Source organism: Sciurus carolinensis, chromosome 18 (genome assembly GCF_902686445.1).
Source record: "Sciurus carolinensis chromosome 18, mSciCar1.2, whole genome shotgun sequence".
Taxonomy (NCBI): Eukaryota; Metazoa; Chordata; class Mammalia; order Rodentia; family Sciuridae; genus Sciurus; species Sciurus carolinensis.
Genome location: NC_062230.1, coordinates 40,539,920 through 40,557,097, shown reverse-complemented (window position 1 = coordinate 40,557,097; position 17,178 = coordinate 40,539,920). Strand labels below are relative to the sequence as shown.

General features: G+C 58.3%; 2 protein-coding genes across 10 annotated transcripts in view; one reads left to right on the top strand and one right to left on the bottom strand.

The window, feature by feature from the left end:
* Window positions 1–57: 57 nt before the first annotated feature.
* Gnptg (N-acetylglucosamine-1-phosphate transferase subunit gamma) lies at window positions 58–11,186 on the top strand. 2 transcript variants are annotated; one of them, XM_047534256.1, is made up of 11 exons: window positions 58–144; window positions 217–274; window positions 348–415; window positions 8,746–8,800; window positions 8,873–8,956; window positions 9,034–9,127; window positions 9,201–9,315; window positions 9,404–9,468; window positions 9,536–9,667; window positions 9,745–9,826; window positions 9,917–11,186. In XM_047534256.1, exons 1-11 carry the CDS (start codon window positions 93–95, stop codon window positions 10,000–10,002), a joined length of 891 nt encoding a protein of 296 aa, XP_047390212.1. In that variant the 5' UTR covers window positions 58–92; the 3' UTR covers window positions 10,003–11,186. The 2 variants fall into 2 exon arrangements, with proteins under 2 accessions (XP_047390212.1, XP_047390211.1); XM_047534255.1 differs by having other exon boundaries at window positions 9,386–9,468.
* Unkl (unk like zinc finger) overlaps window positions 9,924–17,178 on the bottom strand; it is a 34,984-nt gene continuing 27,729 nt past the window's right edge. For 5 of the 8 annotated variants that reach the window (XM_047534249.1, XM_047534250.1, XM_047534248.1 and 2 more), the window contains 5 exons: window positions 15,030–15,122; window positions 14,715–14,942; window positions 13,684–13,886; window positions 13,325–13,579; window positions 9,931–12,589 (listed from right to left, as the gene is read on the bottom strand). In XM_047534249.1, coding sequence (XP_047390205.1) covers window positions 12,437–12,589; window positions 13,325–13,579; window positions 13,684–13,886; window positions 14,715–14,942; window positions 15,030–15,122 — 932 coding nt within the window. In that variant the 3' untranslated portion in view covers window positions 9,931–12,436. Of the gene's footprint in view, window positions 12,590–13,320; window positions 13,580–13,683; window positions 13,887–14,714; window positions 14,943–15,029; window positions 15,123–17,178 lie in introns of all 8 variants that reach the window. The other 3 variants (XM_047534253.1, XM_047534246.1, XM_047534247.1) reach the window with 3 other exon arrangements.

Genomic DNA, 17,178 nt, shown 5'->3' with positions numbered 1-17,178 from the left:
GCGCCGGCGCCACTTCGGCCCCGTCGCGCGGGTGACGCCACTTCCGGCCCCGCCCAGGAGGCCGCCGGCCTCTCCGGGCGCGCGGCGGAGCCATGGCGGCTCGGCGGGCGGCGGTGCTGCTGCTGCTCGGGCTCGCGGCGCACGGTCAGCGGCCCTCCGTCCCCCGCGTCGCGCCCCCGCCCCGCCCCGCCCCCGCTCACCGCCCCCTCCCCGCAGGGCCCGCGCCGGCGGCTGCCGCCAAGATGAAGGTGGTGGAGGAGCCCAACGCCTTCGGGTGAGCGCCCGGCGGGCGGGCGGGCGGGCGGCGCGGGCGCGCGGCGGGCGGCCCTGACCTGCTGCTCCCCTAGGCTGAACAACCCGTTCCTGCCCCAGACCAGCCGCCTGCAGCCCAAGCGGGAGCCGTCGCCGGCGTCTGGTGAGTGCAGGGCGGCGGGCGCCCGGTGCGCGCCCCGCGTCGGCTCCTGCCGCCCGCGCGGTGCCTGTGTTCTCCACGGGCTTCGGGTCCCCGCGGGCCTCGTCCTTCCTTGCCTTTGCTGGAGGCGGCCGCTGTTAGCCCTTAGGCATCTGCCTTTCCAGAGGCGTTTCCGTGCCTCCATTCCCGCGGTGCCCACGTACAATACGTGCAGTAAGGCTTTGCGACCTTCGCGCTTTTGGAAAGTCTCTTAACAGTACTATGGAAGGATGTGGCTAATATGTCGTCTGGCACTCACTGGATGTCTTCACGGTGGTGGGTATAGGCTTTCTTTGCATTTGCTGTTTAGGTGGTCCGCGTCTTGGTAGGCTGGCGGGAATTCAGGTGGTTTACATTTTTGACCGTTAGAAATAGATCCATGCAGAACTTCCATGTAGTTGACTGTCTACCCTCTAGAGTGGCTTCCTAGGACCGATCCAAGAAGTGGGATGGCTAGGTCAGAGAGTACGTGCAGTAAAACATGGCGTCCTAAATATAAGAAACGAAAACCCAAGGATTTTGTTATTGAACACCTGTAATGTGTCAGGGCCTGTGCTGAGCTAGCAGAGATCAGCAAGGCATACCAGTGCTGTTCTCATGGAGCTGGCGTCTAAGCAGGGTGCAGGAATGGGCAGTAGACAAGGAAATAGGTAAGATGTGTAGAATGCTGCATGAAAGACGCCATGTGGATGACAAGCAATGTTTTAGTCAGCTTTTTCTTCTAGAATGCTGCATGAAAGACGCCATGTGGATGACAAGCAATGTTTTAGTCAGCTTTTTCTTCACTGTGACAAAAATACCCAACAAGAACAACTTAAGAGGACAAAAAACTTATTTGGGGCTTGTGGTTTCAGAGGTCTTAGTCCATACATGGCTGACTGCAATGCTCATGGGGGAAGTGCCCAGCAAAGGAAGACTGTCAGCTCAGGAGAGGTCAGGAAGCAGAGGTGGGCTCTGCAGGGAAGATGGACTCTTTCTGGGCACACCCCCAGGGGACTGAACTGCTATACAGTTCAATCAGGGGGTTGCGTGCTAGACAAGAACTGCATCTGCAGCTCCAGTTTAACCACTTTCAAGTGAGTGGTTTCAGCGGCATTAGGTCCATCAGGTTGCTATGTAGCCATCACTACCTCCATCACTGGGATTTTCTCATGCTCCCAGCCAGAAACTGCCAGCAAACACTAATTCCCCACCTAGCCCTGGCAACCACTCTGCTGTGTTTGAATTTGATTACTGTAGGTACCTTGTGAGTAGTGGCACACATGTAATTTATATCCTTTTGTGTCTAATATTTGTGTCTGATACGATGCATTCAGCATCATGTTCTCAAGGTTTGTATTTTTAATTTTTCTATTTTGTTTTTTTGGTCCTAGGGACAGAACCCAGGGCCTTACATATTCCAAACACACACTCTACCACTGAGGTATATCCCCAGCTCTCTTTATTTGTAGACAGAATCTCACTGAGCTGACCAGGCTGGCCACAGACTTGAGATCCTACTGCCTTAGGCTCCCTTGTAGTTGAAATTATAGGCGTGTGTCACTGTACAGCTTGGTTTGCAGATCTTTCCTCCTGTTCTGTGGGTTGCCTGGTATTTGGCTGTGGGTGTATTTATCTGTTTTGGTACTGGGGAGGAACCCAGCCCTCACTTATTCTAGCACAGTACTCTACCCCTGAGCTGCAGCCCAGCAGGAGTTGCTTTTTCCTCTGCTGAGTGTCTTTTTGCTGCCCTCACCCTTTCTAACGCTCCACTGTATACCATAATTTTTTCCGTGTTTCCAGTGGATGGCCTTTGGGGTTTGCGTGCAGACTGATGCTGCGAGTTCTGCTGCAGTGGGGGCTCGTCCTGTTGCGGGTCCTAGGTGTGCTTCAGGAGATGTTCTAGGGGCAGATTGCTGGCCCAGGGGTGCCTGTGTGGAGCTGTTTGCCATGGATGCACTGTGCTCTACCCACACAGCCCACGTCCACAGGTCTGCCAGACAGCAGCCAGAAGCACGGCTGTATGTGTGAGCACGTGTGCGGGCATGTGTATGTGTGTGCTTAACAGTCATTACATTTCATTCTGCGTGGGTTCCAGTTGTTTCAGTGTTTTCTGGGAATTCTGTGTCTTTAGGGACGTTACCACTTTATCTGGATATAAGTTCCATATTTTCCTAGTTTATCAATCTTTTCGTTTCATTTGTGGGTGGGTTTTTTTTTTGTTTTTTTTTTTCCAGAATAGATTTTTCTATAGCTGGGTAGTCAGCTGTGTGCGTTTTAATTGTTTCCTTTTTGAACATAAACCTGGAGCCCAGTGCATTGGCAACATGGCGCCCCACGTACACCCTTCTGCCTGAGGGAGGTGTTGTCTGTTGAAGGAGATGCATGGAGAAAATTAGGCTGAAACAGAAACATGGAGGTTATCGCTGGTGGGCGTGGATGTCTCAGCAGGAGGGCAGCCGGTCCTGCTGAGGAGCAAGGGGCCCTGGGTGCCAGGACTGATGCCAGCCAGGGGCCTGGGTCCCAGCAACAGGATGGCAGAGGCTGTCAGGGGGTGATCTGGAGCTACTGTGGTGTGGAGAGGCAGACGGGGCACAGCGGGTGTGTCACCAAGGAGGTCGCCTTGGGTCAGTGTTGGTGGGCAGGAGTAGGGACTGGGAAAGATTAGTGCTGGCAGAGCCTGACCTTGGATCTGGGGAGCGGGCAAAGCAGAAGTGAGTGGCTGGGAGGATGGCTGGAGGCGCCTTCACAGTGGGGCCTCTTGCCAGGGTGGGGGAGCCCAAAGCTTGGGGGGCAGGCCGTGAGCTTGGTTTTGCTCTGCGCGGGGACGGTTCATGAAGCAGCTGTAGGTCCAGCGGGCACAGTAGTTCAGGAGTCCTCAGTGGGTAGGTGGTGGATGAGCATGGCTCTTGGTGGGCGTGGCTGTGAAGATGAGAAGATAAGTGCTCAGGAGGGGCCACCCTCTAGAAGGGACGGTCACTGGCAGACACAGGAACAAGTGATGTCCCTACACACACACCACGGCAGAACGGACCAGAAAGAAAAAGGCAGTCAGTGCTTGACCACAGCGACAGGGTCTCCCATCAGGACAGCCTGGGCCTATGGGCAGGGGGTTGAAGCGCTGGCCGTTGCCCTGGCAGTGCAGGATGTGGGACTGTGGAGGTGTCCCTGGTGCTTTTATAGGTAAATGAACCCAGAGGGTGGCCCCACCAGCAGGGGGTGGACATTCGTGGGAGGTCAAGACTGTAGTCCAGGTATGTCTGGCTTTGTCAAGGTCCAGGGGAGTGGACATTTGCGAGATCAGTGCATGGGCAGGGCCATCTGTGACTTGGGAAGGCTGAGAGCTGGGGTCCTTGGAGGCCACAGAAGGTGGGACATGGTTGCTGGCCAGCATGGTAGAGGACCGCTGGCTGGCTGGGGCTACACTTGGTGCCACCACAGCCCAAGAAGTGTGGCCCTGGTCCCCTCGGAGAACAGAGCTGCAGTCTCTGGGCAGGACCTCCTGCCAGCAGGAAGCTGGGTCCCACTCAGCTGCCCACACCTGCCCCTGTTGCTTCCCACTACAGGGCGCTGGGCTGGGAAGGGACCTTGTGGTGCACAGGAGCCGTGCCTCCTGCCTTCCCAGGGTGAGCATGTGAAACAGGGGGGGTTTCCAGGGCAGTTTCACAACTCTGCTACCTGCCACCAGGGACCCCTGCCTGCCTGTGGGCGGGGCCTTTGGGGTCATGACGCAGGCGGTGTGTGGGCGGTGGTGCTTTCTGCATCACATCCAAGGATCACTGCCCACGCGGCACCGGGCTTTCCCACCTCCTTCCAGGGGCTTTGGTCTCAGCCTCTTAGATCTGTTTGGAGCTGGTCTGCAGATGCTGTGAAGGCACGTGGAGGGCTCATGCTTCCCACCTAGTGGCCTTGGCCCCTTGTCAGACATTTGGCTGTATGCCCCAGGGTCACCTTCTGGGTTACCTGTTCCACACTGTCTTGACCTCACCCAGGGGGGAAGTCTTCCAACTTCCATGTTCTTTTTCAAGGTTTTTTTTTTGGGGGGGGGGTTCTATATAAATTTTAGAATGGCTATTTCTGCAAAACAGTCCTTAGGATTTTGATAGGGATCACATTAAATCTGTAATCGCTTTGAGTAATAGTGTCATTTAAAATTTTTTTATATTTTTAGTTGAGGATGAACTCAATACCTTTGATTTATTTATTTTTATGCGGTGCTGAGGATAGAACCCAGTGTCTCACAGTGCCAGGAGGAGTGCTCTACCACTGAGTCAACCCCAGGCCCAGTAGTGTCATCTTAAAAACATTAAACCAGACCAGGCACGGTTTCTGAGGCAGGAGGATCGTGATTTCCAAAGTCAGCCTCAGCAACTCAGTTAGGTCCTAAGAACTTAGCGAGAACCTGTCTCTAAATAAAGTATAAAAAAGGGCTTGGGGATGTGGCTCAGTAGTTAAGCCCCCCTGGGTTCAATCTCCAGTCCCTGGGGGGCGGGGAAGCTCCAGGTGGTTCAGTCAGGCCAGGTGCAGTGGCACACACCTGTAATCCCAGCTACTTGGGAGGTTCACAGGTTGAAGGCCAGCCTGGGCAACTTAGGAAGACCAGCTCAGAATGACACAGGAAGGGCTGGGGACCGGTAGCTCAGGGGTGGAGCACCAGCGTTCTCCATCCATGTCTTTAATTTCTTTTAGCAACATTTAGCAATTTTTGGTGTAGTTTTTTCTGCCTTCAGGTCCTTTACTCCCGAATGCTCTTTTGATGCTGTTGTAAATGGAATCACTCTTGGATTGCTCCTTGTTGATCTTGTGCACTGCAGCTTTGCTCGAACAAGTCCGCCAGCCCTGGCAAGGCACCTTTGTTTTGGTTGGGGTTTTTGTGCAGTGCCGGGATTGAGCCCAGGCATGCTCCACATCAAGCTGTATCCCCAGCTCATTTTTAGTTTGAGACAGGGACTCTAAATTGTGCAGCCTGACCTCAAATTTGCAATCCTTCTACCTCAGCCTCATGAGCAGCTGGGAGCACAGGTGCACACCATCTGGCCGGCTTTGCCTAAAGTTTCTACCTGGAACCTGTGTCATCTGCAAGCAGGCGATTTCACCACATTCCTCTCCCTGCTCGGCTGCGCTGCTGCCCTTAGCACTGTGGCGGGGCAGTGCCCTGCATCCTTGTTCTGCTCCTAGTCTCCAGGGACCTTTCAGCCCTCGGCTGGGAGTGCACTCTGGCCATTCTCAGGAAGTTCCTTCCATCCCCTTATATTTTCAGTTGGGAAAGGGTGCTGGATTTTGCTAAGTACTTTCTCTGCATCAATTTAAGTCATGTGGTTTCCCTTCGTTCTGTTAAATGTGGTATATTACACTGATTTTCCTGTGTTCAGAGGGAAAGAACTTCTGCATGAAATCCTTTTTATTATACTGGATTCAGTGTGCCATGTCCTGTGTGGTGCTGAGGCGTGAACCCAGCTGCATTCGAGGCATATACTCTACACTGAGCTACACAGCACTAGTTATTTTTTTTTTGAGAGTGGGTCTTGCTATTTTGTCCAGTCTGGCCTCAGACTCCTGGGTTCGAGCAGTCCTCCTGCCTCAGCCTCCCAAGTACCTCGGACTCCAGGTATGAGCCACTCTACCTGGCTGGTTTCCTAGGTTAGCTTCAGTGTACTCCTGGATGTTGGTCTGCAGTTCAGTGTGGTGCCCTGGGCTGGGGAATGCAGGCTGTGCAGAGGGGGTCAGCCAGTGCTTGCTCCAGTTCTTTGTGGGAGTGCTTTACAAGTCTGGTCACTGGCCTCCTTCCCAGCTAGGGTGCATGGCCCTGTTCTGTTTGTGCAGCTGATGGCAGTAGCCCAACTTCCATCTCTGGTTTGAAGGATTTGAGGATTCCCTTTGTTTCCTGGTCAGTCTAAAGCTCTGTCGCTTTTGTTGACATTTTCCAGAGAACTAACTGTAGGTTAGCTCTGCTTTGATCTTTATTATTTCCTTTGCTCTGCTTCCTGAGGATTTAATCTGCTTTCTCCTTTTCTGATTCCTCTTGGCGTGAGGAGTCTGACTAGAGGTCACTTTCCTTTTTGACTGAGGCTCTGCAGCTGTCTGTGTCTCTTACTGCTTTCACTGCGCCCTGCAGGTCCCGGTGTCTCATCTTCTGTGACCACTGCGTGAGAACGTGTCAGTGGTGTCCAGCCAGTAGCCGCGGTGCAGCGCGTGCCTGCACACCTAGGCAAGCCGCGCGCTGCAGAGGAAGACGCCCAGCTTCCCACACGCCTGTGAGCGTCTTTCTGCTCTCGATTTCTAGCTGCAGTCTTTCAAGTGGAACGGCACTGGCTTTGTGGGGAACATGCAGCTTATCCTTGAAAAACAGCGTGTGTCCTGCTGCTGAGCAGAGCGTCCACATATGGCTGGGGTCCACTTGGTTCATAGTGTCGGTCGCATCCATTAAAAGAGGAGTATTGCCAGGTGTTGTGTTGCACGCCTGTCATCCTTTGGAAGGCTGGGGAAGGAGGACTGCAAGTTCAAGGCTAGCCTCAGAAACTCGTCTCAAAATAAAAAGGCTGGGCATGGGGCGCAGCTCCCCAGGGTCAGTGCCGAGTACATCTCCCCAGGCCTGACGGCAGGACTGCTCTTCCCACCGTCCTGCCAGCCCAGCCTCACAGTGTGCGGGCCTGGCGAGTTGGCCTCGTCAGCAGGCAGTGTTGTCTGACAGGTTAGGGGGTCTGCTTTACAGTCGGTACCAGTGCAGCCACCAGCTCCACGTCTTCTCCATCCCTCCACTTTCAACCTCTGTCTTTGGAGGTTAAAAAAAAAAAGTCTCTGAAGGCATCAGAGCTCCAAAATATATGCTTGAAGCCCTGCATTCACCCCCACCAAAAGAGGGTGGGGACGTTCCTAGACAGCAAACCCCGGGGCGCGGTTGTCAGCTGACCTACCTTGGAAGAAATGCCACATGGAGCCACTTCACCAGTGCTGGTGAAGGCTGACAGCCTCCACTAGAGGTAGATGCATGGGCAAACAGAAAGACCCAGGCTGTCCTATCTCTATGTTTATAACGAAAAAACGAGCATAGAAATAATTATAAATCCGCGAGTGAGTTCAAGTCTAAGGCTGTGAGCCGGGTTGTGGGCCTGATGGAGCTGTGTAAGAGTAGCTTCTGTGTGCAGGTGAAGTTAAGTTGGTGTGAATTTAAATTAGACCTAACAGCTGTGTGAGGTAGTGCACCTATAATCCTAGTGCCTCGGGAGGCTGAGGCAAGAGGATTCCAAGTTTGAGGCTGGCTTCAGCAGATTAGCAAGACTGTGTCAGAATGAAGAATAACAAGGGCCGGGGCTGTAGCTCAGGGGTAGAACACGCTGGGGTCCAGTCCCGGGACCAGAACCAGTGCTCCTAACTCGAGTGTGCTCTGTGTAGTCCCCATGGTAGTGACAGAGTGTGCTGCTCCGAGGCCGGAGGACCACTGGAGCCTGGGAGTTGGAGACCAGCGGGCACACAGGGAGACTGCTGTCTGTGGGGAGGTCACCGCCACAACACTTGAGCAATGAGGGACAAGAGGCTGCACGGCAGAGTTCTGTGTCTGAGTTGCTCTAAGCCCTTTGCAGCAGCGTCGTCTCACCAAGAGGGTTACTTGTGCACAGCAGTGGAAGCCAGGATGAAGGGCCACCCCCAGGCCCTCAGCTCGTTTTATTTGGTACCAGCATTGAAGTCAGGGCACTTGACCACTGAGCCGCATCCCCAGTTCTATTTTGTATTTTATTTAGAGACAGGGTCTGAGTTGCTTAGCACCTCACTTTTGCTGAGGCTGGCTTTCAACTTCTCATCCTCCTGCCTCAGCCTCCTGAACCCCTGGGATTATAGGAGTGTGCCCTCGTTTCTTTTTCTGGCAAAATGTTGTTAGCTTGTCGTTTTCTTGTTCCTTTGTATGCCTTGTGATTCTTGTTGAAAATTGGTGCTTTGAGAAAGCTCTGTGCACCTCTGTGGACTGGTCCTCTGCTGGGCCTTGGGGTCAGTCTGGGGGTCCTCCATCTTCCTGAGCCTGCACACCGAGACTTGTTTCCAGTTCTGCCTGGTGTCTCCTTGGCTTCCTCAGGCACAGCAGAGGCCCTCTGTCTCCACAGGGACCTGGACACCACAGAACCTGTACTGCGGGCTTAATGGTGCCTTTTGCTGGTGGGAACCTTGGGGTGCGTCCCTGCACCCTGGAGCTGGTTCCTGGCTGCATGGGAAAAGGAGATTGGTGCTTGCTGGTCCAGCGTGCTCCTGGTCACCTCGCCCGTGGCCCCTGGCTTGGGGTGTTGGGCCTGCACCGCACTCACCATGGCGCTTCCCTCCTCCAGGGCCTGCGCATCTCTTCAGACTCTCCGGCAAGTGCTTCAGCCTGGTGGAAGCCACGTGAGTATGGGCAGGGCTGGCAGGTGGGTGGGTGCGGCAGGTCCCGAGGATCCCCGACCCCCTTTGCTCCAGGTACAAGTACGAGTTCTGCCCGTTCCACAACGTGACCCAGCACGAGCAGACCTTCCGCTGGAACGCCTACAGCGGGATCCTCGGGTGAGGACCCTCGGGTGAGCCGCAGGGCAGCGGGTGGGGCTCTGCCTGCCCACCGCCTCACGAGCCCTCCTCCCCAGCATCTGGCAGGAGTGGGAGATCACCAACAGCACCTTCACAGGCATGTGGATGCGGGATGGGGACTCCTGCCGCTCCCGGAGCCGGCAGAGCAAGGTGGGCTCCGGCGGGTACCTGGGGCGGGGTGGCCTGGGCCTGCCCCGTTCACCCACTGAGGGTCCCTCCCCAGGTGGAGCTCGCCTGTGGAAAGAGCAACCGACTGGCCCACGTGTCCGAGCCAAGCACCTGTGTCTACGCGCTGACGTTTGAGACCCCCCTCGTCTGCCACCCCCACTCTTTGCTAGGTAGGACTCAGGACAGGGGCTGGGCTGGGCGCTGGGACTCAGCTGAGCCTGGCTTCTGTTGGGTTCTCAGTGTACCCGACCCTGCCAGAGCCCCTGCAGCAGCGGTGGGACCAGGTGGAGCAGGCCCTGGCGGATGAGCTGATCACCAGGCAGGTGCGCATGGCTCAGCGGGGCCCCCTGCTGGCCCGTCGCGTGCTCCATCTGTTTCCTCCACCTTCAGGGCTATGAGAAATCGCTGAAGGCACTTTTTGAGGATGCCGGCTATTTAAAGGCCCCAGGAGAAAAGGAACCCACCCAGCAGGAAGGAGGGACAACAGGCCTGCGGTTCGAGACCCTGGACAACTGCAAGAAGGTAGAGAGAAAGGGAGGGGTCCTTGGTCATGGTGTCTCCTACCGGGGCCTCACCTGTCACTGGAACTCTTGTTCCAGGCACACTCGGAACTGTCAAAGGAGATACAAAGGCTTACCAGGCTGCTAAGCCAGCACAGCATCCCCCTTGCGAAGCCCACAGGTCAGCCAGGGCCAGGGCCAGGGCCCAAGCCTGCCCACCCGAGGCCTGCTGCCTGTCGGGCAGGTCCTGACCTGCTGCTGTGTCCTGCAGAAACCTCCCACTCTGAGCACCTGGGCCAGCATTCCCTCCCAGAGCAGCTGAGAGGTGATCCAGGACTGCGTGGGAACAGCTTGTGACCTGGTGTCCACGTGGGATGGAAAAAAAAACAGGGCAGAACGTGGGTGTCCTGCGGCAGAAGGGAAGAAGAGGAGCGCACGCAGCCTTGGGAGGAGCACAGAGGCCTGGAGCCTGCAGCAGGGAAGACGTGGCTCTCCCGCATCACAGGCAGGGGTGCTCCCGAGGACCTGCCGGCCGGTCACTGTGCTCAGAGACACGGACAAAACAAAGATTCAAAGTTTTAATTAATTCCCATACTGATAAAAATAATTCCATGAGTTCTGTAAACCATTGCATAAATGCTGTAGCGTAAAAAAAATCTGGACAGGTGTTGACAACTTGAAACGGTTCTCCACAAGTGAGTGATCACACGTTAGAAGTACTCTGGGTAGGATTCCATTCACAGCACATCCAGATGAACGCTGCACACACGCCACAGGAAGCGTGTGCTCGGGACGAGCGTCTCCTGCAGACCAGTCAGTGACTGGACGCTGACTGACTGCCCATGTGTAACGTCGGAGGGCGAAGGACAGCGGAGGACAGGACGACAGCGTGGTTACTGCAGGGCCACGGTTCGAGCCCGGACCCCCTCCTCACCCGCCACGGGGGGGCCTCCCGCCTTCCTGCTGCTGTGCTCCTGGCACTCAGGGGTCCAGAGGCCGCACGCGCAGACCAGGCGGGCACCCTGCACTGCCAGCCCGCTCCTGGGCACGTCCTGGGTCTCCCCACACACCTATTCCCAGAGCCCCTCCTGATTCCAGCTGTGGCCCCGTGACTGCCACCATCCCACCCCAGAAGCAGCCCCGTAGACTCGGGTGCCCCAGCCAAATTCCACAGAAAGAACGGACCAGAGTAGCTTATCACACACAGACCTAAAACTCAGCCGTTTTTAATGGTTTGTGATTTTGAAAACGTCTAGGCTAGACAACAATAATAAACATGTCCTGTTCTTCCCAAAAGACCAAAGGCCTGAAATGGAAACAAGTGCATGAATATTAACAAAAATAATCTTAAACAGTGAAAACAGTAGCACAAAATATGTGCTGTCTAGGTACTGAGCTAATAAATCATCACCGTGATCACCAACAGGAGTCGGTAACCCACGTCCACGTGTAGTGGACTAGCTGTGGAACATCACGGAGCCACTCCTTTGAAATGACAGACTGTCGGTTTGTCTTATATTAAAAATTGTTTTTTAATAGCCTACTGTATTAAATACATTCTAATTTGGTCACTGATAAAAATGTTTACCTAGTCACTCACTCTGCACTTTAGAAAATGCTATTAAAAGTCTTTGGCAAAGCCCCAGGAGGAGGAACCCAGCCCACCAGCGCACTGGACAGCTGAGCTGCCCCTGCCCACCAGGGGGTCTGCATGCACTGCAGACGTCTCCTCCCCAGACCTGAGGAGGCTCTAGGCATCTGAGGACAGTTCTCAGCAGCATTTCTGCCCTGGTCTGAGGCCCGGGCCACTCAGGCACCTTGCCAGTCACAGGGATGAGCTCTAGTAACAACTGACACACAGCTCAAGTGACTTGTCACCCTGGACGCACACACTGCCACCGCAGCGTCTCCCCAGTCAGGTCGGCAGTCATGGGTGTGGGAGACGCAGGTCTCCCCATTCAGGAGTGAACCAGGGGGCCCCAGACATCCGAGACCTCCAGGGGACACACCGCTGACAGTAGATCTCGACCCTCTCACATCAGCTCCCTTCTGGTGCACGATCACGCGTCCACGGTCCCTCAGAGCCTCCAGGGAGAGGACAAAACCAAAGGGACCGGCTCCTCCACTTGCTCCACACGGCACAGGCACTTAGAGGGGCCGGAGTGCGCGGGTCACTCTGCACAGAACAGGTCGCTGCGCGTGCACCTGCACACTTAGGAAAACGAGTTCTTTGGATGTTCTTCCATCAAGAACATCCAAATGTGTCCGTCTGTCGGTAATCACTCTGCTCTGAATACTGTTTGCACTTAATTTTAAAATGTAAAAATCCTAGGTTGGCTTTACTACTAGATAAATGCTCATTTCATAAGTAGTTTCGGAGTATGAAATCTAATATCTCCACCACACGATGAGTTGACAGCAACTGATAGGGAAGTTCAAGTTCACAGTACACATATAAAGCTTCATGTCATCATCATTAAAAAACATGACCCAGAAAGCAGCTTATACGACTTAGAACTAAATCCTCGGTTTACAAAGTGCTCTGAAGGACCCGCTCCCGGCGGCCTGGCCACTGCAGCATCGGGACCGTGGCCCCAGGCCTGCTGCGCTCACCGCGCGGACAGGAAGTCAGTTCCCCGGTGCTCCAGAGGAGAACACCTGGAGGACGCTGGTGGGAGGCGGGTGATAGAAAGTGCCAGGAAGGCCGCTGGCAGGCCACGGGCAGACTCGTGGCCAATGGCACCGACACAAGCTGCACGCACACCGCGGCCTCTCTCGGTGCCCTAGAGGGTCACCACGGCAGGGGCTGATCCTCGCAGCAGGAGCACTCGGGCGTACCGGCCGCACAGGGCTCGCGCAGGACGTGCTGGCAGGGTCGCAGGACAGTGCTGGGCGCCTGCTCCGGGCAGGCCACACACTGCTTGGCCCGGAGCTGGAGGATCACCTGTGGAGAAGGCACGGCTGGCTCAGGGCCGAGCCACCTGCCACGTGGGCCACGCGGAGCCCAGGGTCTTCCAGGCAGAGGGCAGCCATGGCTTCCTGATCAGAGGTGCCTGGGACGTCAGGGCTCAGGTGGACACCTGGCCAGCGGCCCCACGAAAGGGAACAGCCAGAAGTGGGAGGCACCACTTGGAGATCCTGGGCAGAAGATGGGTCCCAAGCCAGAACTACAGCCCCTGGGGAGGGACTGGCTAGGACCACCACCACCGGCCCGGGGCGTGGCAGCTGGGCGTTCAGTCTGTGGATTACCGTGGGACCTCAGGCCACGCGGCCAGGCCCAGGAAGTGCAGCCGCACAGGTGCAGCCAGGCAGGTGCAAGCTGCAGCTGGGCCTGGGCCTTGGCCATGGTCAGGGGTGGGCAAGAGGCAGGACCTGGAACCTGCCAGAGATGACCTGGTGTGAAAGGGGCTTCCAGCAGTGCTGAGCATAGTGGGTCATGTGCTCCACCAGAAAGATGGGAGGAAAAGCGGGGCCCAGGGAAGGGCCCAGACAGTTCCCACTGCCCCTCGAGGTGCGACCGGCCACCTTCTCCACAGAGGGCACGGCAGCGGCCAGCCTGGTGGGAAAGGAGGTGCCTGGGCCAGGGCAGAGGAAGTGGCAGCAGAGCAGCCTAGGAACCTGACCAGCCAGCCTCCCCGCCTCCCTCGGGACAGCCTCCTGGCCAGGCCCCAGCACTCACCCCGTCCACAGCTTCCAAGTCCAGGCGCAACTGGCTCTGCAGCGAATGCAGCTTGGGGAGTGGGATTGCGCCCACGTCACCACAGCCCCGCAGCCCAGGCAGCGAGGACAGGCCCAGGCCCTCCAGCTCCTCCTGCAGCCGCTTGACCTGGGCCTCCACCTCCTCCTTCCTGCGCAGAGCCAGCTGCCGGTCGCTGTCTGCCGCGCGGGCCCGCTCCTGGGCCTCGCGAGCCTCCCGCTGCCACGCGTCGCAAGCCTGAAACCCAAGGGCGGGTGGGGGCGGCGGTGGAGCGGGCGAGCCCTCCCCGGTGCCTACTGCCTCCCCGCAGGGCCAGGCCCCGCCCGCTGCCCCTGCCTCACCTGCTGCACCTGCTGCCAGGACTCCTCCCACTGCCGGATCTTCCTCTTGGCCTCGTCCAGCTGACGCCTGACTCGGGCCAGCTCTGCGCTGTTTGGACTTGCACTGGAGGCAGTGGTGGGGACCGTGTTCAGGATGGGGGATGGGCTGGGAGAGAAGCTGCCAGAAACAAAGTCCCAGATGCTCCCAGGGACGCCATTCAGACCTGGGTATGGAGACAGCGGTGCTGCGTCTGCCCTCGCGTGGGTCTGCAGTCCTGGCTGCCCTCAGGGGCTCAGTGATTCACTGACACAGGGCCTCAATTCCAGGGCCGGCCGAGCAGCTCAGGGCAGGCCCTGGAGCCAGCCTAGGCCACAGAGCTGGCCACCGCTGGCCTCTCCAGCAGGCCCGCCTTTCGGCCACTTGGGGGCGTGTCATTTTGTAGTGCTGGGGATGAACCAGGGCCTCGTGCACGCTTGGCAAGAGCTCTGCCGCTGGGGCACACCCCACCCCCACGCGGGAGTTTAAACAAGAAAGGAAATGAGATTCAGAGCCCCTGTGGGCTGCACGTGGGCAGCAGCCCTCCACACGTAGACCCGGAGGGCCCAAAGGGCTGCTGTTCCGGGGAGCACATCTGCCACATGTGACATCAGGGAAAGAGTGAGCCGTTCAGAAACTCAGTTTTACTTGGGAGGCTGAGGCAGGAGGACTACCGAGTTTGAGACCAGCCTGGGCAACGTGGCGAGACCCCATCTCAAACAAGTGTGTTCTTGTAAAACGTGGCAGGTGCGCTAGACGAGCCCCTCGCCGTGGGGAGGAGAGCTGACGAGCGCGGCCCCTCCGAGTGAACCCACCCAGGCCCTGGCACCCAGCAAGCAGTGACCAGACTGTGGCCTCCGCGGGCAGCTACCAGCACCCCATGCCTGTTCACTCGCCTGCATGGTGTGGGCTGGGGGTGCACTGCCCCCTCTGGGCAGGTGGGGCACCCTGTGGTCAGGAGTGCCCAGGGCACCTCCAAGCACCAGAGTCAGCAGGGGGCCCGCAGGGCACTCACCTAAGGAGCCGTAGGAGGAGGCGGCAGAGCCCAGCACGGCCGGCTCGGACCTAAGGGGCAGCGGCTGCTGGGGGGGCGTCATGGCCGAGGAGACAAGCGGCCCCGGCAGCGACTGGGAGTGCGAGCTGAGCGGGGAAGTGGACAGGGACGAGGAGGACTGCAGGGACGGCGAGCGGGGCAGGGAGCCCGGGATGGTGACGGGCGCGGAGCCTGCCGGTGGCCTAGGACCTGAGAGAGGGGCCGAGTGAGTGCCAGAGGGGCGCGGCCTGGGGGAGGCCAGGACGGGAGCAGGCCCCACCGCACGCCGGTGCCCACCTGACAGTCCCAGGTCCCCGCAGTCCTGCTCCTCCAGGTCTTTATCCAGCGACGCGATGTCCACGTCGCCAAGACGCAGGTCCAAGGCGGAACCTGCGAGACCACACGGTGCATCACTCTCAAGGCCTCTCCCCGGTGGCCTGGGGCGCCCTGCCTGCAGCAGCCCAGAGCCAGGCCCTCGGGGGAGGCCCAGCCCCACGGCACCTGCCTCGCGACCAGCATCAACTTCTGACCAAGTAAAGGTCCAGCTCCAGAGGAGCTCCAGGAGGGTGGCCAGGACCCTGTGGGGACTGGTGTCCTAGGGGCAGAAGCTGCCCTCTCCTGCCCACCCAGTCAGCATGGGGCGAGGCTGGCCGCTGTCCTCTATGCTCCTAGGCCTGTCTGTTAAAGGGACAGAGGCAGCGAACACCCGCAGGGCGCCCCGATCGGTGCCTGGCCCTTTCCTGCAGGTCTGAGTGCCCCGGTGCGGGACCCTGACCCCAGGAGCAGCCTGCCCTGTCAAGGGCTCGGGCCCGCCCTGCCTCTCGGGTTGCGGCCTCCTCCCTGAGGTCCAGGGGCTGCCCGACCACATCTGCCTCCCAGATCGCAGCACGGGGAGGGTGCAACCAGAGGGGCTGGCCCGGGCCTGGCAGCCTCTGCGGGCATCGGGGCCCCGCTCACACCCACGGACCAGCATCACCAAGTCCGCCAGGGGGCTCAGGGAACACGGTCCACTCTGGGGTCCTGCGGGGCCTGGGCTGTGTGGCCCGACCTGTGCCGCTGTTGTTGTAGGACCCCCTCGGTGCCCACTAACACCGAGCCCACCCTGAGCAACCCAAGCCACTCCCTCCTCTCCATGGCGGGACATCCTGGCACCCCCACCAACCTGTCCCCGGGCACCACCAGCACAACACGCAGCGGGGGCCACCATCCCACCACCGGGTCCCAAATGGGCCTGGATCCGGCACGGAGCTGGATGAGCCCAAGTGTGGCTAGGACTCCTGGGGAGGTGTGTCCGTCCAAAGGGCCAGCAGTGCCTGCTCACTGCACAGGGTCACCCCAGAACCTGGGGAGGTGACGCAGACCAGGAAGGCCTGCCACGCTGGGCCCGGGGTCGCGTGGAGAGGGAGCGCACAGGGACAGGACACGCTCAGTGTGAAGAGGAGGTGCCCTCACGTGCCAGCAGGACCCGTGGAGAGGTGCTGCTGGAGTCCCCACCACACGGGGGCCGGGCTCAGGGCGGGTGACGTGGGGTCCAGCTCTGAGGCAGCTCACTGTCCCTTTGCTGCCCTGGTATCCACTTTCTATCCCTGGGACCAGTGGGCACAGCTTGGCTACTTGTGAGGCCCACAGAGCACCCTCACTTGATGCCCGGTGCCCAGGAGCCCCACAAAGAGGTGGCCAGATGCTGCCAAGTCCAAGGAGCAGGCACACCTGGTGCTGCTATGCTGGCCTGTGGCCACCGGAGGCCGGTGGTGACAGGGCACAGCTGAAGATTCCTCCCGGGATGGTGAACCAGAGCAGGCCTGCCCACTCGGCAGTCACGCTGCGGTACAGCGTGCCTTCGGGTTCCGCTTTGAGGGGCCTCGGCACTGGGGCAAAGCGGTCACCTGGGAGAAAACCGCCTTCCATCCCACCACTCGGCCAAGGAGCCAGAACCAGTGGAGGAGGGGCCTTGTCCCTCCTGGAGGCAGAGGCAGGCCCGGGCCAAGGCCCAGTCACTTCCCCGGAGGGCCACTGGCGTGTCGAAGAAGCACAACAAGCTGGGCAGAGAGGTGCAGCCTGTAATCCCAGCAGCTCAGGAGGCTGAGGCAGGAGGATTGAGAGTTCAAAGCCAGACCCAGCAACAGCAAGGCGCTAAGCAACTCAGTGAGACCCTGTCTCTAAATAAAATACGAAATAGGGCTGGAGATGTGGCTCAGTGGTTGAGTGTCCCTAGTTCAATCTCTGGTACTGCCCCCCAAAATGGCAGCACAACAAGCGGCCATCTGCCATCTCAGGCCACGTGTCCCAGCTGCCTGCAGATCTGAAGAGGCCCAGTCAACAAAGACCAAGTACAGAAGCCAGAGGAGGGCCCAGCAGGCAGTGGCTGGGTGCAACTCCAGGTACCACATGCCGTGCCTGAAGGAACAGGCCCGCTGCCTCCTGGACGTCTCCCTGCAGTGGACAC